Raw genomic sequence first — 17,626 nt, forward strand, 5'->3', positions numbered from 1 at the left:
AACTTAAAGACAATATACAAGTTGCAATTGCATCCATCAGTGCTGAAGAACTAGTAGAGTAACCGAAAACTTCATTAGGAGATGCCGATTATTTTGGCAGCGCATGGGGAACATTTTCAGCATAAACTGTTAAAAATGGTGAGTAAAATGCATGATAATGATTTTGAGCACCGTATTCTGCCGTACATACACATGCGTGGTAGCTGGCAACTGAACCATCACTGGCGGCGAAGGTCAAGCGAGAAAGTCCCTGCCAAGAATAAATAAACACCCTGTATATGTAACTTTTTACGTTACAATAAATGAATATGGAATGGATGGAAATGTTTTAGCACTTTATATTTATCAACAGAACGTTGTCAAGACTTGAGCCAATCTAAAATAATGGACATTTCAGTAGGAACACAAAACCTTTTCGGTCTATTGAACACACAATTACAATATAACATATCTGTAAAAAAAACCACTATTAAACAATAAGGGTCTTTTTTACAAGTACATTATCATGTAAATATTTATATTGAACTTGTGCGTTCGACAGACAGAAAAGCATTTTTAGTCACATTTAACTGAGTCGCCTTCTTAGCAAATTATCTGGACTGACCGGATAATGTGGGGGAAAGTAAGTCCTACATTGGCTGGAAGGCTGGAACGTTAAACAGAAACTGCAGTTGTCCAATGCGTAACCTGGCCTTTAAAAGACTCGTTTTTGTGAAGATCTACTTGTTGTGCGCCAGAAGCCGCCGCAGGCAACATTAACACAACCATGCTTTGAGGACAATTTAGAGTAAGGTTCAAATACCAGCCTTTGTAACTAGGTGGCTCGGCACAGATACTTCATCAATGGCAGAGAATTAGAATGGATGAAGAGAGTAGAGATTGCCCTAGTCTCTTCCACACTGACCTGCCTGTGTTGCTAATCATGTTCCTGTTCCTTTCCATTACATGAGTTGAACATTCAAATTCTCAATGTGACAACAGTTGTTAATACTTACTGCAATGCTCTTCGTCACTGCCATCCACACAGTCCGTATCAAAGTCACACTGCCACATGCGAGGAATGCACTTTCCGTCTCCACACTGAAACTGGTTCACATTGCACGTGATTTCTCGACAGCCGTGTTCGTCTGAAACGTCCCCACAGTCATCATCGCCATCACACTTCCACAGGTTGGGGATGCAAGCGCCATTATTGCATTTGAAGTAATCGTGTGCGCATGTGCTGCCAACTGCAAGAGCAAAACCTTTATGTTAAAAATAACTAAGCCAAAGAATAACGGGTATAAACAAGCAAATTCCTTTGAAAAAATTTAAAATTAAATATACCACATTTTCTCAAGTCATTAACACAGTTTTTTGACGAAAAATACAGACAAAAACTATCGGATGTGTACATTATTCAAGGTATTCAGATATTTTAAAAATTATTTATAATTCATTTACATTTAAAAAGGTATACCAAATACAATATAAACACAATTTGTTCAACTCATTTCCGGCGTGAGATTTTTTTCTGAAAAGTCAAATAGTGTACCGTTCATCAGGTAAGTTGGACACGTGGGTTGGAAGTACCAACACTGGAAAATATTCTTCCTGTTACGAGCTGTAGTGATATAAACATGAATTGATAAAAGTACAATTCACGTAATGTCTTCATGACATATTGGCAAAAAAACTGTCCAACACGAGAAGGGCTGGGCATTGTAGGAGGGACCCTGCTAGATTTCCCCAAATCGTTCGTGTCCAATCTTGTAAGAGTGACGTGGCCATCCAGCCTTTTTTCTTGGATATTAACGGGGTTCCCTCGCGGAAATTTTACTTTAGGCATTCTTTTTAGTTTTAGAACAATGTAAGTTGCAAGCTTTCTGCTATCACCTGTTGGAGCAAGCACTGCAGTACATAGTCGTTTTCTTGCTTCCGATAGCGTGTACGATAACACTATATGCCCCTTTCTTATCGACTGTTCAACTTTGTGACACATGGAAACTGATTGGCGTCTAACCTGTAGTTCCCATTTGGGAGATCAAATATTTCTTCACTTTACCCTTCTCAATCACAAAGCGATGAAAATCAATTGCTTTTTCGTTGAAATCATTCAGCATTTTTTGGCATAATCTTGTTGTTCGTCGAAGAGAAAGTCCATTTCTCTTCGTAAAATTATTCACCCAGCCACGGCTAACCTTCAAATGCGAGACACTGCTCTCATGTGCAGCGGGTTTCTCCGGCATATACAAAGTTACGTAACAAAATCATATATTTAAGCAGATCCTCCTCTACATTCAGAAACCTGTCACCTTTTGGTCTGTGAAATACTTTGCGACACGTGTTGGTCACTTCAAGTGCACTTCTGTTACCGCAGTACGGTAGCACACGTTTTATTCGGACACATTACTTGTGGCCCGCTGACCTATTCCAGTGTGTTTCGGCGTAACTGATCACCGTGTGTTTATATGATGCAGTATTACTCTAATACTTGCTCACTGTGGACTAACAAACAATTTTAAGGTCACAGAAAATGCCTGTCCTATACCTGAAACACTCGTAAAATATGTTTGTGCCACACTGGAATAGAGCATCACCAGTCACATCTGAGCTGATAGCAGCACGTTGCCTGCATTTGGAATGCCCGGTTTCACAATCTGAAGACTGCTATATACTTGAGAAGTTGACATCTTTATTTCAAAACACACCCAGAGCTGTGTGATGGATGTTCGAAGAAGTGGGTGCGTCAAATACCGGAACATTTCTTTTTCTCCAAATCGGACCCAAAAATATTTGAATGCGTAAATTATGCAAGGGCGTTAATTACGCAAGAAAATACGGTAGCCTATAATAGAAAACAAACCACCTCACACAAATGACTTACGAATCCCGTACATCATACGCTTTAACGCCTTTCAGTGTCCAATCTGCACGACTCCCTGAATTAACCAAGAGCCTCCACAATCCCCTATTTGAAACTAGCCCCGTAGAGTCGTTTAGTTCCCCACCTCCCTCTACTTCTCTTACCCTCCAAGGCAGAGACCATTATTCTGCTAGGTTTTTATCCTCCTCTATTTGCCTCATGACCGCCACCATCGAGTTTATTTCAACTTAGCTCTTATCTCGTTATTCTGAGTACCATTCTATAGTTCGAGCACAGCGTATTGCTAGTTCTTCAGACAGACATTCAAAATGACTTTAGAACACCGAATTTGGGGATATTAGGTCGCGAAATACTTGTTATATACCGACTCATTTCAAACCTTCAGAGCAAATGAAAAAGATGTTAGTGGGAACTGTTACTCCATAGTAACCAGACTCAAGACAGGACCTCCAGAGGGTAGCCATGATCTACTCAGTATATAGCCGTCTTCTTTGTTAAAATTATTCGGGTGTTTAGCAATTTCTTATCACTTCACGAATTATTATAGGTATAAATTGTTTCTCTTTACAAATGACCAATGTTGCATTACAAGATGTAAGTGCCTGTGATGTTCCCTAACCCTCGTTGCTACCTTCCTACTGTACGCTAGTGGGGCGTCAGCTGCACCATTCAATCAGTATTATTTATTAAGGAATATATTTCATACTCGTTATGCCGGAATATCTTACATTATGTATTGTAGGCCTACTGGCCAGTTCGGAAGATATTGTGAAACCTACACAGACTTCTGTTTGCATTAGAGATTATAAAACACAACGGCCAGCAAAATTAGTATTTCCAGGAATTATTGCCAAGTTGGAAAGAGAACGGGTTGGTTATTTCAGAGTCAACGGAAAGTCCCGAGCCTTAGGGCGAAGTGATATTTAGAAGAAGTAAATAATGGCACGGAAGATTCTTGGAAATGACGTCTAGAAAAGTTCAGGGCTGCAGACGGGTGTGAAGCATGCAGATGGTATTTAAAGAAAAAACATGAGATTTCAAACTCCCGCTTAGCTATGGACCAATAGTAAAATTCCGCGGGGAGAAGCAGTCATGCCAACGTCATATTATAAGAGGCGCTATAAAAAGTAACTTCGCGTATAGAATTTATAAAGGAAAACTGACTACAGATTCGTAATCAGGAAAATTTTAGAAACATGAAATAATTAATGAAGATTTACTGTAATAATTCTTAGAAATCAGCGACGCTATTCGCTGACTGGTTGAAGGCAAGGGACGCCACAAATGGCGCGTATTTACCCGCCAAGAATACAGGAGCTAAATTCGCAATTATATTTATTACCAGTGATCAAAATGACATGAGATTTGACACAGAGGCATGAATCATATAACCACATCAGTGAATCCCATGTTCAAGCCACTGGCAGGTCTGCAAATAATCAAATGAGGAAGTTGGAACTGCTCACTCTAACGTGACCTCTCGTGAACTCGGAAAGGGGATGAACATTCAGTTAAATAGCAGACCAGGGCGAATGAGGGGACACTCGGAAAAAGTTTGTCAAGTAGTTACAATGTCAGTGCGCGTAAACATACTGTGAAAGTTATTAGAGCTGACGCTACATCAGTACGTGTATAGACTTGTAAAATTTTGGTCGTGCGACCACGATGTCAGTGCGTGTAACCAATACACTTTGTAACATTTGTTCAAGCTGTTATTACGTCTTTAGGGTAGTGTAACCAATCGACTCCATAAAGTTTAGGATCACTAGCAGTAACTGCCTAACGGCAAATTTATAGCAATTCATAAACATTTGTAAAGACTTGCAGATTCAGAACAGTCCTGATCAGTCTCATGGACATTAGTAGACAATGACACCAATCTTGCCGAGTGCTGAGTTCGGAAACAGAGTGCGCGACGGGCCGTTAAGGTCACTGCATTAATATCACCAGTTCCTAAGTGCCGCGAAGGAACGAAGATATGTATGTGTAAATTAGGCAGGTCAGACATAAGGCCAGAAGTGCATTATTTCATTAAAATAAGTTCCGAGTGTAAAATTGTCATATGCTGAAAAATTTTATTACTTAAAAATATGTTCAGTTCAGAAGTGCGTAGGATTACTTCTTCAAGCTGACATAACAGCTAACAGAATGCAGTGCTAGACGGAAAAGGGCCACGAGGCATTTTGTCCGGTCTAGCAGGCTGCAGGCTGAGATGGGTACCATATCAATTCAATTACGTAGATTGCTAACGTTAATGGGAAAATCATATCAATTAAAATGGTAACTTGAACGTTGAGCAATGCCACTTCACGGTTCGTCCAATTCAGATGTGGGTAGACAAAGGGTCGAGCTATGTACCAAGCTTGATAACTGCAGTCGCTTAAGTGCGGCCAGTATCCAGTATTCGGGAGATTGTGGGTTCGAACCCCAATGTCGGCAGCCCTGAAGATGGTTTTCCGTGGTTTCCCATTTTCACACCAGGCAAATGCTGGGGCTGTACCTTAATTAAGGCCACGGCCGCTTCCTTTCCATTCCTAGGCCTTTCCTGTCTCATCGTCGCCATAAGACCTATCTGTGTTGGTGCGACATAAAGCAAATAGCAAATTAATATGCAAGTAATTATATCAAACACTCATAATATTCCTGATTATTTTAGTAGAATAAATTAGAAAAGATTTTGTTTGTTCAAGTGCTTGAAGTGTTCATGAATGATTGTATAGGTGCATGTTTCACGTGAAGATAAATTGAGATTCATGTTAGAAGTGCTCCAGATGTGTTTGTCTGACTTAGGTCAGTATCTCGTAAATTTTGTAGATATTAAGGTATGTTCTACGATAATCCAGAGGTAGAGGGTTGCCAGTGAATTTTAATATTGTGGGACTGGAATGATGTCCGATTGTTTTGAATGTAAATAGCAATGATTATGTGTGCCGTGAAGTTTTGTCAGTGGACAGTAATAATAATAATAATAATAATAATAATAATAATAATAATAATAATAATCGTTAGAAGTATCAGGGTGATAAATGGATGGGTTATGTCTAAACGAGCGTTTAATAATAATGCTTTGTGAATAAGGCTCGGGCCTGGTTTTATAGAATGATCGCAAGTTAAAGTAATTTAAACATGGAGGTAACATGTGGCACGTGGAAGACTTTAATTCGGGCAGTAAATTTGATTTTAATATTTATTTGTTGATTTCATGTTTTTGGGCTCAATAATAATCAAAATAATTTGTTTAGAAGTGATAGAGGCACTTGTATATGATGGTCACGCTATGTTGAAGGCCCAGAATGGGTTAAGCCTATTTTTTATTTTTGGACGTCAAGTGGGACAAAAATCCAGCACGAGATAAAACTGAGCCGTGGCTGATGTTCATGATAAAATAGACGAATCCCGAGGCCTACATCGATATTATATGCCGATTCCGGGTGTTATGAGTGGCAGAAGAGTCCATGCACCGAGGATAAAGAAATAAAATATTTTGAAGAGTTCCAGTGGAATAAATGGACTTCCCACGAGGTGCCATGGGATAACATGGCGTCCCCATAAATTAATGACAGTACGAAATGAAGTAAGGTTGCAGTTTGAATACTGTTATTGTGTCCCGACCGATGTGAAATTGGATCTTGACTGTTCATATGGGATTTAACATACGTGACTAAATTCTAAAGATTAAAAATTAAAATTTTAAATTAATAATAACAACAACAACAACAACAATAATAATAATAATAATACAAGTAAATCATGTCTTAACCGATTGCTTAGTGCCAAACAAGACCGGAACCGTGAAGGGTTATGCATTAAATATAATAATAGTTAACTGCCGTGTAACAAGTGAAATTAATTTATCATAATAACAATTTGAAGAAGATTAAGAAGAACAACTTACAATTATTATTTCTGAGAATAATAATAATGGTGAAATATGAAAGTAAAATATTAAATCGATGAAGATTAAGTTTTATGATAATGATGATCTCCACTAATAATAATAATAATAATAATAATAATAATAATAATAATAATAATAATAATAATAATAATAATATTTTTTGTTATATTTTGGATGATGATGTGGAAGTCAGCTGGCGAAATGACGTAATAATGTCAAGTGGTTGTAAATAATAAGCTAAGTTTGTGATGGTAAATGTGATGGCAAATCCATACATCTGGATCATTAGGTTAGAGTCCCTTTGTCGTTTCCTTCAGTTAACGATAGCATGGAACCCGGGGAAGGTATTGTACTATCCCGGGTTGGTCTCATCTCAATAAAGGTGGAGGCGATGACATAATTCATGTGATCGCGCCCACCTGGCCAACAGATAATTGGTCTCGTGGTGTTGTCACGAGAATCGCGTTTCAAACTTCGGCAATCAACGTCGGTTCAACCACACAAGTGGATGGGTGGTCTACAGTGTCAAATTATTACGTAAATTTTCAGGAATGATTTGCCAAATTATGGGCAAAATAATGTTCAACAAATTTTTGTGTATTCCAGAAGATAATTTAAATAAAATGCTCCTTAAGCATTTGCAAGGAAACAGTTCCAAGTTCTTGTTCTTGTAGAAGAGTAAACCCTTGGTGACCGTTTAAAATATCCATCCGCTTTCCTAGGATGGAGCCTCCAATTTTTCCCTTTGATCTGTTTTAATGTATTTTTGTTTGTTTTTATGATGAGCCTTGAAGTTAATAATTTAAGTGCCCCGTTCAACCCTGTAGTATTGATTAGATGGCACCCAGATGTTTACTTGGAGATTCTGTATCTTCATATTTTTTGTTGTTTATTAGTTGCGTTAGCGATTCGAACCATAACAACCCTGAGATAAACGCTGGTTGGGACTCAGGCTTTAAGCGGGTGTACTACATGTTTGTCCAACAAACAATCCGCAGGAGCACAGAATCATATATATTCCAGCCCAGTTTAAACCAATAGGATCTTTAACAGATCGCAAGCAACTATCCATGATATTAGGCTTGATATTGTGCCTTCATCAACGTTTTGTAGAGTAGCAACTGATCAGGAACTGCTCTGATTCGACCCAGCAAAGTCCGTCTGAAAACTGACTGAGGTGACTTCTTTCTTACAGAATACAGCTGATCACAGTTGCAGCTTGACTTAAATTCACTTATTATACTAACAGCTTGGCAGAAAACACATCCCAAGAACCTGCTCCCTATCAGGCATTCAATCCTGCCTCTAAGGTGTCTTCCCTAACATTACTTTCTATGCGATTCGGGTCACATACCTGTGAGAACCCCTGAAGATCACACACCAGGCCAGCGTCACATTTCTACGACCCAGGAGATGCCAACCTTCAGTACAGCAGAACCTCAATTATATGTTCGCGGAATCTATGTTCAAATTACGTGGTCCCGCGAGCATCCTAATTAAATCACGTTATAAAAATCCTGCATTATCTGTTCCTCAAAGAAACTATTTACCGGATCAACAGTCCAGATATTTCAGTCCCATAAACACTAAATCCTCGATCAAGCGTTTTTAAAGAAACTGTATCTCATGAAAGGATACAGCATACTTATGGATCTTGGTGTTAACGTGCCATGATTGAGGTAACTACTAGAGCAAGTACATTACTGGAAAAGCGGCTGGCAGTGAACTTGCAGAAGGGACCGTCTTAGCATCGCATTCAGGTGGTAGTGTTTAGAAAATCCTTGGAAATCATAAAGCAGAGAGAGGCCACACCAACTGGAAGGAGATAGAGTGCATTTTGACGGTTCTACTTGAAGACTGAACAAGTTTCGTAAAATGTTCGTATTTGTAAAACTTCTACATTACCGTATGTCCAAGGTTAGAAGTTTACTTTTTTTTTTTTTTTTTTCACTTCTTTCGATTGTATTGCCGAACAGGTTTCCGACACTCATTCATTCATTAATTATTGCCCCAGAGGAGTGCAACAAGCTTTGGCTATCCTCACCGCTGGATGGGCGGGCTTCATTCATTCCATTTCCGACCCGGTCAGATGACTGGAAACAGGCTTTGGATTTTCCCCCTCAGGGTATTGTATAATCACCGAGCTTTCAGGTAACTGGTCCTACTTAACACAAATTTAGTATTTCAATATTATCATATACAGATGTTGCACCTTACATACATAAAGGCATGGGAGGATTTGGGATTGCCTATTACTGTTTCGATCCTAATATAACACTAGGAATTTTATGTTTTTGTGCTAGTGTGTTATAAAAACAGCAGTAGTAATATTTGCACACGTTACATTTAACCTCCTCAGTCCCGAGAAATAGAAAAGGGATTATTTTCGCCACAGTTACCACTAAATTCAGGATATATAGTCGTTTTTTTGCTTCCTCAAGGAGAAGTTGCCAAAAAATAATGTATCCTATAAGTGACATCAGGATTAAATGATAATGGAGTTTATTGCTAATAAAATTTTTCAAAACAGTGTTTTATTCCATTTATTCTGCACTGTTACATGTTACATACAAATTTAAATTCAAAATACTGCCAGGAAATCCACATCTGATATTTAAATACATAAAATTAAAGAAATGAGAGTTTAAGATGCATACAAAGTAATGAAACTGTAGAATGGTCGTCTATGCTAATTGTGCAAAAAGTACGATTATTGAGTATGAACATTACATTAAACCACAACGTTCAAAAGAAAACAAGCAGGATATTTAAATCTTTTAGCATCCGCTGTATCAACTTTGCAGTTCATGATATAAGATGAAACATTCTCTTCCTTCTAAGCAACAGATTCAGATTGCATGCAGAATATCTCATTTTAGTTGAATTTCTAGTGCAGCCAGGCGGGCGGCAGCGTTTTTTCTCGCAGGCATGGGAATTTCTGGCAAGTGGAGAGCTTCTTTTCTACGTCTGTGATCAGATGGATGTGGAACATTACTTCGAAACTTCTTGGTTGGTGATGCATCCTCAGCTTCAAATGCTGACAAACTTGGTTTGGTTCTCCTTTCACGCACTGCCTGCCGGGAACATGCCCCCAGAAAGGAATGATTTGTTCATGAATGGATACATTTTTGCTCCGGTTGTTTAACAGGCAAGCTGTGAGGACACTCTTGAGTGTAGGTCTCACCTTTCAAATTTGTTTTTCTCCTCCTCCACCTCAGTTACTCTGTTATCAACTAATTTCAAATTAGGTATGTCTTATTGGGAATTAACGATCTCTCGTCATGTGGTCCGCTATACTTGGAACTCTAGTTTTGGATACCCATTACATACGAATTCTGGGATATCTCGAATAAAACATGTGACTGTAATTCCCAAAAACTGTCTCAGCTCTGTTTTAGTTAGAACCTTCCCCGTATCTTTCAAATATTGGATATTAGTGAATGTTGTGAGGTCTTTTATGATATCTGCAAGTATGTATTTGCTTAAATAATCATGGGGTGATAAATAACTTGCTTGTACCTGGTTTGCTGAGGTAGGACCTGGTTTCAAAGGCTGGAATCTGTCAGAAAGTATTTGTTTCCAAAATACTCTCCGCATTGAGCTGGGAGAATTTATACAGAAGGGAGCTTCCGGGACAGTTTCTAGTATAGGCCACGGCCACAACCCCCTCAGCTTCTCACCGTAACAAATCTGAGAGACGGCGTTTCCGTCTAAGGGGATGGTCTCCCCTTTCAGGAGAGGAACGAATTCAGAAAGAAAATGGGAGTTTCACGCGGTCTATCTCCTTCAGCCTCGATTTCTGAAGAATATTGCTGATTACTTTTGGGCAGGACGTACTTTTTATTCTCATCATTATCACATCGGAACCTGAGTCTGATAAGAGCTCACAGTCGAAATCTTCACCGTCAAGGTAATCTTCGACAAACTCTGAAAAGCCAGGGGAACCTGTACAAACACACTTCAATTTAGTTCTAGGAACATGAGTTTTAACTTAGAATATTGTAACAAATACTAGAGTACACGTGAAACAGGCTAATAATAGCCATCAATATCATTTTAATATTTGTTTGTATCCTTACAGCCCGTACAGTAAGCATACACCTTCTCTTTTTACTGAATTCTTACCATTGGCGCACACACAGCAGCAAAGTTAATTTTCTTTGCAATTATTTTTGGATTAACATTTATAATGATTCAGCCTTTTTATGTAACTGCTGTTGGCATCTCTAAAATAATGCAACGGTTGAGGGAAAATGTTCCTTTCCTTTGTTCACTTCCTTTCCAAACCCTCCCCATGGCTTGGTGTTTTAAGCATATGAATACATTATTTATGTGATCAAATAGCAAGAAATAAGAAAATATTGCCATTAAATTGTGTTTTATATCAAATTCATGGACTGTTTAAAATAACATATGTATTGGTTTGGAACCCAGTGTCGCCTATAGGAAACAAACTTGGGCTCCATATTATGTACATAAATACTTCAGTAGAGCTAATGCATCCCCGAACCACTCGGGTTTACATTTCTTAGAAACAACACTTTCACATTTTATAAGAGGAAAACATGAGATGGAAAAGTAACTCACCTTGAGCAATACGCGTGTGTAGCCTCTTCTTGAGAGCCGCCATTTTGTCTGTCACATGTAAGCTGTCATGTGGTAGTTCCCTCCGATTTCTTAAATCCAGTATGCAGAGCCATCTTTTAGCCAACACATGAACTGCTTTCAAATGAATTACAACCAATACCATTTAAGTGGCAAGAATTTGAATCAATACAGTTTTATGTCTCCTATAGGAGACGCCAGGACTGAGGAGGAAAGTTTGTATCATTTCCCACTCGTACTGACTTGTACAGTGAGCGCTTTCCAGCTGAGCTCAAGGTCAAAAATAACCGTAATTTCTGAAGTTTTGATGATTTTTTCCTCCTTCCAATTTGATTGTGATTAGTGACAGGCTGAATGGAATATAATGCATTCGAGAACTTTTGAGAATCTATACTTACATGCAAAACCATGCTCTTGAGTTCAACATATCCTTTAAAAGTCAACGTAGGACTAATTTATGCCCGCGGTACAAGATTTCTAGAAACAGACTACGAACAGTATACCGGTGACCAAATTACAATAAAAGATTAAAACAGGGGATTTTGCCATCGTGCTGGGGGCTTTTGTATCTGATGTGCTTTAAGTTATTAGATTAGAGAATTAAAAACTACTTGTGGTCGACTGTTGTTTGGCTTGGCGTTACGGGTATTAGATTTATCAAAGTGTTTGGCTGATCAAAGTTACTGAACTGAGAGAAGTTTTCATGGGAAACTGACGAAGTTTGCCCGGTAAAATCAAATGTGAATTTTAAAGATTTTTAACTTGCGTACCGGTAATTAATGTTTGAAGCCAGCCGCGTGGTCTAACTTGCCTGCCTCTCACCCGGAGGGCCTGAATTCGATTCCTGGGCAGGTCAGGCATTTTTAGTTGGACATAAGAGCTGGTTCCAGGTCCACTCAGCCTACGCTTACCTTTAATTACGGAGCTATCGAATGGTGAGATGGCGACCCCAGTCTAGAGAGCCAGGAATAATGGCTGAAAGGATTCGCTACACTGACCATGTGTCACCTCATAATCTGCAGACCTTCGGGCTGAACAGCGGTTTCTTCATAGACGAAGGCCCGTTGGGGCTGTAGTTTGGTTTGGTCTGGTTTGGTTTAGGAGTGTTTGTCAGATTATAATTATACACATTTCATTTCTGTGATGTTTAGCCAAACTATTGATGGTTCACTTGTTCAGGATGTTCCTTTTTCCCCCCCGTGTTGTACATTTTTTTTTTTCGGTGGTCCCTCCAAAAACGGAGAATCGAGGTTCCATGTACTGTGAATCTTGGAATAGATTGTGGCAAAACTCTACATCTCAGGCAAATTATAATCTGAAGTTTCCAACAATAGTGAGGTTACTACTCCACAACTGCTTCACAGAGATCCTTAAAAGATTTCTTTTGATACCAGATCTGTAACATTTTTGTTTTTTCCTCCAGGAGAGTACGAAGAGTCCTTGTACTCATATTTGGATGAAAGGCAGTGGGATTCTTGGGAACAATACTTAATATTTGCTCAATGAAAGCATTGCTGTGAGGTCTCCCTGAACTGAATATTTAATGTTTCCAGAAGCATCTTTCAGCTTTGAAATTTTAGCCCATGATACATCCATTGTTTCACAGTTTCAAATGTCTTCATTCAATGGATCTGCTCGGTAGGAAGCAAATTTCACTTCCAGTTTGTATTGGCCAGAGTTCCCAATAGGTTTTGAAACAATTCAACAAAAACAAACACTGATGAAAACCTAATTGCTCGCAATGTATGTCATTTCCAAATAAAATGCCAGCCTCACTTAGTTATTGTAACTCAGTCATCATCATTCTGACAACTCCAGCTACTCCACTTACTTCCAAGTGCTTTCCAATCCATTCACATATCTAGCCAATGTCTGCAAATGGTAGCCGAGGCCATATGACGATAATTAATATTCTTCTTGATCGTTAGGGCCACTAAGGACCACAAGATCTCAACTGTTTGTCTTCTTGCAGGCCCACCATGTTGTGCATTCTTCCAAGCATCAGAATGGACATACTTCAGTCGAGTTGGGACTAAGTTTGTGTTTGAGTGGTGCTCGGGGTTGAATGTCTGTTTCTGAGATTCCATACTTTAAAAGATCCTTATCGATCTCCACCACCCAAGGAGAAATCGTTTTGAGACTTCTGAAGAAGGATAAATGTTTACAGATTCTTTCAGCTGGCAATCTGAAGACGTGAGCGTAGAAAGTTATCCATTTCTGGATAACGCTCATTATCTTTCCGGTGTGGGTGTATATTTCTAAGTTGCTCCGAATTCTGTAAACACCATCTTTGAGGTTAGGGCCAAGAATTTTTAGGATAATCCTCCTTTCCGTGAGGCTGCTTGTCCACTGGAAGTGACTACACACGACTACGAGATCAGGTGACTATGTGCGTTCAAGGTTATGAATTTCATTATTGGTTCCGTATTGAATTAATACATATAATTTTACAAAGTTTATTCCACCTACTCAATACTGTACAATAATTGCAATGTCTATAAATACATTACAATATGTGACAGGTGTGTCATCAAGAAAGAACAGCAGAATTGCATTTTTGTCATCAAGAAAGGACAGCAGGATTTCATTTTTGTTTGTAATATTTTGTATTGTGAGAAATGAAGAAATTAAGAACTCTGGACTCTGCTGGAATTATTTTTTTTAATGTAACTGGAAGGAAATATTATCTTTGTAATCATTTTTAAAAAAAGTAATTTAGGGAAACATCAAGATATATGGAACTGTAAATGAACATTGCAGGATGCAAGAATTAATTTTGAAGTGATTTTTTTTGTAAGTAAATTTTATGTAATTCATCATTTAAATTAATGTCAGCAAGTGTGAAGAAAAGACATTTGGGACGTTTTAACTTGAAGAATTTCTTGAAGAATTATTTGAAAATTTTTTTAAAATTCTGTATGTCAAAATTGTAATCTGATTGAAAATTTTTGTAAGGCGCTTTAATTTTGAGGTATCATATACCGTACGTGCGGTTAGTGATGTTGGAACACGTGATGCAATTCCTCTTACTTCAGCATGTCAGGAAATGACCATATATGGTCATACAATTGGATTGGCCAAAAGAATGGGAATCTAGTGAAATTTACATCCGATTGGTTGTTTGTGATCTGGCTATTTCTGGTCTTCTGCCAGCTTTGTGTGTATCATGCAAGTTCTTGGCATCTATACCATCTGTCCATCCTCGAGAGCAGTCGCGCTCGACCCTGATGGGTAAGTGCTTCTTCTGTGTTATTTTCAATGTTTTCTGATTCTGTTTGATTTAATTTAATTTCTTTTGCGTTTCGGTATTTTCTTGTTCAATGTAATTTTCTAAGTTTTAAATTCAACGTGTCTGAGTTTGCCCTAGATTCCTGTTTGAAATTTCTATTTTTTCACCTACATTTGTTTAAACTATACATTGTAATGCAGCAGCCTCCGTAGCGTAACGGTTAGTGTAATTAGCTGCCATCCTCGGGGGGGGGGGGGCCCGGGTTCGATTCCCGGTACTGCCAGAAATTTAAGAATGGCAGGAGGGCTGGTATGTGGTTGAAATAGTACATGCAGCTCACCTCCAATGGGGGTGTGCCTGAGAAGAGCTGCACCACCTCGGGATGAGGACACGAGTTTACTTATCACCACTCTGTTAAACCGAAAGTTACTTAAGTATGGCTTGATTTCGGTTTCGTGGAATTGTATTTTGTTAAAGTCTTTAAAACATCATTGGTTTATGAGTTAAGTATCAGTTGCGATGTCATTTAATTGTTCCTTGTAAATTTTCATTTGTTATTTTCAATATACTTAGTCAAGGGTGAGTTGTCGTAAACCTTTTCTTCCCCATAACGTCATACCTTCCCATGGACCTCAATAGGGATCCTGCACCTTCCACAATCCCTTCTTTAGTTGTCATTATTAGGCCTGTAAGTTTTCCTTCGCATCTGGTTTGATTTTCCGTATTTATTATCTACCGTCGTATTTCCAAACTTTGATATGCATCCGCCGCAACTTTGTTATTTGTTATTATTCCTGGTGTTCATATTATTATTATTATTATTATTATTATTATTATTATATATATGCGTTAGGCCCTCTAAGGAGCACGTAGAATTATTAGTTAGCATTCTTCTTCTTGTTTCTCTTATCCTCCCAAAACTACTTCATCCTCGCACTGCGAGTCTGTCGTCTTTCTTGAGTCCATGCCTCCTGGAGTTTCAAGTTTCTTGTACATTGTCTGGCTTCAAAGCTGTGCAAGTTAATTTTGTGTCTAAATGTAGCCGGTGTAGTTGTCCATTCGTGCTAGATGTCCGTAGAATTGCATACGTCTTTTCCGGGCGTTTGAGGTGAATCTTTCGGTCAGCGAGTAGAGTTCTTCCGAGCTTTTTCGCATCCATATTCCATCTTGGAACATTGGTCCAAATATTTTCCTAAGTATTTGCCTTTCCATTTTCTCGATGCCATTCATATTGATGGTCAGTGTTGATGTTTCAATCGCGTAGAGTGCTTCAGGAAGAACTACTGTATGGTAGTGACGCAGCTTGGCTTGGATGGAAAGGGATTTCTTATTGTAGATATTCCAGGTGACTGTGTAGGCTTTACGTAATTTTTCGGCACGGGTTTTGTTGGCTATCCTGTCGTTACCAGTGCTTCCGATAATTTCACCTAAGTACTTGAAATGTTTAAGTTGTGTGATATTGTCGTATTTGGTCCCAAGTGATTCCACACTGGTGTTCTTGGAGTCCATGTATTGTGTTTTCTCATATGATATTTGGAGGCCAGTCTTAATAGCAATCTCATGCAGATTCTCAAGAGCGGTTCTGGCTTCCTCGGGAGTGCGGGTGATTATTGCTAGGTCGTCAGCAAAGGCAAGACACTTAATATTGATTCGCTTATCTCTCGTTCCCATATTTATCCTGTGTACTTCTTTCTCCCATGTTCTAACGCTCTTATCTAGTACAAGATTGAACAGCAGTGGAGATAATCCATCACCCTGCCTCACGCCTGTTCTTATCTCAAATGATTCAGAGATTTCGCCCATGAATTTCACTTTAGAAGTTGTGTTAGTTATTATTATTATTATTATTATTATTATTATTATTATTATTATTATTAGTAGTATTATGTGTAGGCACGTATCTCGATAGCGGCTACAGTTAACAAGGGACTAGTTTCGGCCCTATTTGGGTCATCATCAGTCCTAAAACAAAATTACATTGTGGAAATATAAATTAAAAGAGTGAACTGTGTATGTGACGTGGTAATATACATATGAAATGGTGGAGTGGATGAAATGTTGATAGATAAAATTATGTTGTACTGATCAATGACAAATAAAATTTTCAAGTTTACATATGTTACAATTAGACTGTAAGAATAGTGTCACAACGATTTTCTACAATGATGATTAAAATATTGCCCTTTTTATTAGTGAATACTCTAAAATTGCACGTTAAAAGTATAAGATGCTGGTCTGAATACAAAGTCCAGATGCTTCTATTGAGTTCTATATTTCAAGTGCATCTTCAGGTATAAAACTGAATGTTGAACATTGGCACAGAGGGTGTCTGTCTTGCTTAAGGTCCAATATTTCTGACATAGAAATTAAATGTAGGTAAAACCATGCAACTTCTTATAATATAATGGATTCTTTCTGCGATATGAGGAGAATTCCCAATCCAAGTTGGAACCAATAGAACCTGATGATGAAAAAATTAGAATTAATGCGAAATTTTTAAGAAAGGAATGGCGAAAAACGAAGAAAAAGAAAAGGAATGAGTACTCACCTTGCACGCAATGTGAACGACTTGACCGGTAGTGTGCAACTAGAGTAATGGGAAAGTCAAGGAACAGGAGGGGTGGAAAACTGGTAAAGGGAGGAGCAACCCGGTGGAGCGGGTGGTGTGCAAAGGGAGGGGCAGGGAGTTGGAAAGCGGTTTAAGGCGGGGCCGAAGGGTGGGGGAATGATGGTGATTGTATTGACGGAGGACCTTTAATTAACTTAAAGAAAGATTTTTAATCCGCCAAATTGTTTTTCCTGAAGTAGGTAGGCTAATGAATAAATAAAATAAAATATTGGAATTGGACTTTTCCGTTATTTCATTGAGGTTATAGTTAGCATTAAAATACTGGTCCAGATGTATATAAAAATTCTCGATTATATTAAGCAGAGGGCCCTTATTAGCTATTTCGAGAATGTCAATGTCTTGTTCAATATTCGTGAATTTATGATTGTAATCAACCATATGTTGGCCGACAGCTGAAAA

The 17,626-nt window shown here is 38.5% G+C and overlaps 1 protein-coding gene across 3 annotated transcripts in view; it reads right to left on the minus strand.

The window, feature by feature from the left end:
• Window positions 1-17,626, minus strand: part of LOC136883521 (sortilin-related receptor) — a 698,235-nt gene that overhangs the window by 344,842 nt on the left and 335,767 nt on the right. For all 3 annotated transcript variants that reach the window (XM_067155885.2, XM_067155884.2, XM_068229722.1), the window contains exon 16: window positions 996-1,229. In XM_067155885.2, the coding sequence (XP_067011986.2) occupies window positions 996-1,229 (234 nt within the window). The remainder of the gene's footprint in view (window positions 1-995; window positions 1,230-17,626) is intronic.

The sequence above is a fragment of the Anabrus simplex genome, chromosome 11, assembly GCF_040414725.1.
Source record: "Anabrus simplex isolate iqAnaSimp1 chromosome 11, ASM4041472v1, whole genome shotgun sequence".
NCBI lineage: Eukaryota > Metazoa > Arthropoda > Insecta > Orthoptera > Tettigoniidae > Anabrus > Anabrus simplex.